Source organism: Trypanosoma equiperdum, assembly GCF_001457755.1.
Source record: "Trypanosoma equiperdum strain OVI genome assembly, contig: ctg_1655, whole genome shotgun sequence".
Lineage (NCBI taxonomy): Eukaryota > Euglenozoa > Kinetoplastea > Trypanosomatida > Trypanosomatidae > Trypanosoma > Trypanosoma equiperdum.
In genome coordinates, this window is record NW_027123677.1 from 69,386 (window position 1) to 72,933 (window position 3,548).

Consider the following 3,548-nt stretch of genomic DNA (forward strand, 5'->3'; position numbering starts at 1 on the left):
TTTCTCTCTTTTAAACTCCATTATCTGGTGGGTGGTTACCATTTACTTTGCAAATTGTCGGCACAACACATCGTGTACAAAATCTGCTCTTCCTCATTCTCCAAGTGGCTTAGCATTTTTTTTTCCTTTCGCACCCAGACTCGGGATCACTTGCGATTTCTTTGAAATACCCTTTACTATTGCTGTTACCGTTTTTGATCTATCTATATTTCCAACTTTGTCATCGCTTGTGCTTGTCTTAACCATCAACTTCTTTTGTGAACTCTTTGTCCACGCAGTACGTCACCGGAGGCAGAGCTGATGGAGGTGGTTGGGCGTGGCAGACACGCCGTGATGTCAATTGCCGCCTCCTCAACATGCCCAACTACTTTTGGGTCGCTCGACACCGTAGGCGCCGTGACTCTCTGGGACACGCGTTTGAAGCAGAAGGATTACGCTCGTGTTGAGGCCGGACCCACGGTAGCAGCTGAGGGGGATGCGACAGAGTTACTTCTGGCGGCAGATGTGCACATGGCACTTGTTCTGGCGGGTGAGTGGATTACCAGCTACGACTTACGCCGGCACGCAAAACTTTGTTCGTATAGGCACACGTGTGAGCTCGCCACATTTTTGGGGGGCACCCACCCACAACGTGAGACCACGACACTTGTGGTTGACGAGGATGGTGCCATAACGCCATTTAGTCTGCTCGAGTGCTCCCCGACTGCGCACCTTCCGGCATGTTTTTCGGGTGGAGGACAAACTATTGATGCGCCTTCGTTTGGTTCGCTCTCGAACTGGTGTTGTGGTCTTGGGTTTGTTAAGAGACAGCAGCAGGACGTTGCGCCGTTGCTCTGTGCCATTGGAATGGATGGTGGGGGTGCTATTTTTTCCTCACCGAATCGTCAGGAGGGAGAATTTAACTTATTGGGTGACGACTGGCTGGTTCCGTCGAGTGGAGAGGTGATAAACCCACCGCTTCTGACGACCTGTTCTTTTATGGAAAGCTACGTGGCGATTGGTCGGGCAAACGGGATGTATTCCATTGCCACGGCCACTGAGGACGGTGACTCCATAATGGAAATTTTCGCCTCTCCCGGACACGCTCACAATAATTTGTCGGTGATCGGGTGGACGGGAACCCCACGACCTCGTTTGGTGACGTGCTCGGTTTGCGGTGAGGTATCCGCTTGGGATGTACTTCCACTCTTAGAGCTGGAGATGGAAGAGAGTGTGGGTGATGTTGAAGAGGGCGATCCGCCCCCTCTGGATACGAGTGGAAGTGTGCGGGAGGCGACGGGCCAAATGGCCTCCGTGAACTGCGGTGTTGTTATTGGTGGCAGCCGACTCGTTGTTGGCGACACTATGGGATTTGTGACGACGTGCAATGTTGCATAAGTCGGAAAAAAATAAAATCGCCTGTGTCTGTTCTGACGCGGCAAAAATTATCCTTCCATTCCATTCCATTATTATTTTTTTTTGAGGAAGGCGGTGCAGCAGTCACTCCGCTTGCTTCTACTCTCTGCGACAACTCTGTTTTTATCGGTTACTCTTTTCTCTCGGTTCACACTCCCCTAAATAAATTTTTCATCTGCTTAATCTCAAGCGTTGTGAACCCAACTTGATCATGGTGTGCCTCTAGGTTATTTTGAAGCGGCGTCACACAACCCTCGTATTTTTACCTCTTGGGGTAGTTGTTTGCAACCTTGTCACGTACATTTCATTCTTCATCATTCCTTTGACATTTCACATCTAGCTGTACTGTTCTGACGCGCAAGCAGCGTGGGGGGGTTTAATGGAAGTACTGCGTCGCAAAGCTAAGAGCTGGTGCCGGCCCTTGGTGAGATGATTGGTTTCGTGTACAATATAGTGTGTATGATTCGTTGTAGAAGTCGGGATGTGGTAGAGGAAGAAGATGCATACGTCGTTGGTTCAGGTACGTACTGTGGAGGTGGAACCGCGGAAATGGTAAAGTTAGCGGCCTGCAAGCTACTGTATTTTTCTTATCGTTGCCAGTTTGAACCACTGAGGAACGGTTCAACAACCGATATCGGGTGGGGGTGCACGATTCGTGCGGGTCAAATGATGCTCGCCCACGCTTTAATGCGTTACAAGAACGGTGGCGGTGCTTCATTTGAGGATAGTATTGTTCCTTCCCTAAAGCAAGCAACTCAGCACCTTTTCCATGATGATCCTTCGGCACCCTTTGGTATACATGCCATAACAAATAAGGGAGTACAGCACGGCGCCCCTTGTGGTAGCTGGTTTGGTCCCACCCACGTGGCGGTAGTTATGGGGGCCCTAATGGAGGATTATCTTAGCAATGGTGGCCAAGGCCCGGACGTGCTTGTTCTTCGTGACCGACAAGTGATGGAAGATGAGGTGAGGAAGATACTCCTCCTTTCCAAACACGTGCTGTTGCTTATACCCGTGATGCTGGGACCTCATCATATTTCTGAGGGGTACGCCAAGTTGCTGAAGCGTTGCCTTCGAATGGAAAGCACTGTGGGTGCAGTTGGAGGGAAAGAAGGCTCTGCTTTCTTTTTCATGGGCTATCAGGGGGGAAATCTCATTGTCTTAGATCCTCATTATGCGCAAAGCGCTTTTACGTGTTCCGATACTCAAGGGAAGATCTCAGGTGAATGGTACACGTTGCCGCTGACCAGCTGTAGCACATCAGTGCTGCTTGGGTTTTATATTCATTCTCCCGACAGTTTTAGCCAATTCACGGGCGATATCAAAGACGCAAACTCGTCATTAATATTCCCCCTTATTGAAGTCACTACGAGTGATTGCGTGGGTCACATCTTTAATGAGGATGACCCCGACGTTTGTTCGCTCGTGTCGTTTGGAGACGAGGAGTCTTCTGGAGCATCCCAACCGGTTACCTAGCGGTAATGAAATGCGCGGTAAATTGATATTTCTCTAAGTAGCCTAATTCATCAAATATGTGCATAATCACTTCGATAGAAGCAGCTGCTGCTGGGCCTGCGCTATTTTTGTTCACTCCAATACAAATGAGTCGATATTACTGTTTGATGGTGACGTTGATACCGAATGTGAGCGCCCAAGTTTGCAAAGTCGATGCCTCGGCGTTTACGTGTTGCCTCATTCTCTACTTATCTTTGCTTTCCTGTCGTTTTTGTTCACACTTGTCGTACTCGAACCCTTTTGCTAATTCCCTGCCAACTCGCTATCTTTGTTGGCGAGATGATGTGCTGCGCTTCCAATCCTTAAGCTTGTTCCTTAATCTCCTGTTCTCCTTTCCGTTTTCTTTGCGTTCTCTCACTCCCATTGTTTTTCTGAACCCTAAGTGTGCTACTCTGCGTGCAAACAATGGGGAAGACAGTGCTTACCTGCCGTAAGGGCAACGGCTCTGTGTACCAGGTGCATGGCCACAAGCGGCTCGGACCCGCGAAGCTGCGCATTCTCGACTACGCCGAGCGTCACGGTTTCATGCGCGGTGTTGTGAAGGCCATCGAACACGAGCCCGGCCGCGGTGCTCCGCTGGCGCGCGTGGAGTTCCGCCACCCGTACAAATACCGCCGCGTGAAGGAATTGATGGTCGC

General features: G+C 50.1%; 1 protein-coding gene and 1 pseudogene across 2 annotated transcripts; both read left to right on the forward strand.

The window, feature by feature from the left end:
* Positions 1–300: 300 nt before the first annotated feature.
* TEOVI_000502600 (uncharacterized protein) lies at positions 301–1,377 on the forward strand (the record flags this gene model as incomplete). Its single annotated transcript, XM_067222577.1, has 1 exon — positions 301–1,377. The coding sequence occupies one exon, from the start codon at positions 301–303 to the stop codon at positions 1,375–1,377; it is 1,077 nt and encodes a 358-aa protein (XP_067078678.1).
* Positions 1,378–1,824: 447 nt separating this feature from the next.
* Positions 1,825–2,871, forward strand: TEOVI_000502700:pseudogene (annotated as a pseudogene). The gene has a single exon. A coding segment is annotated over exon 1 (1,047 nt).
* Positions 2,872–3,548: the final 677 nt, after the last annotated feature.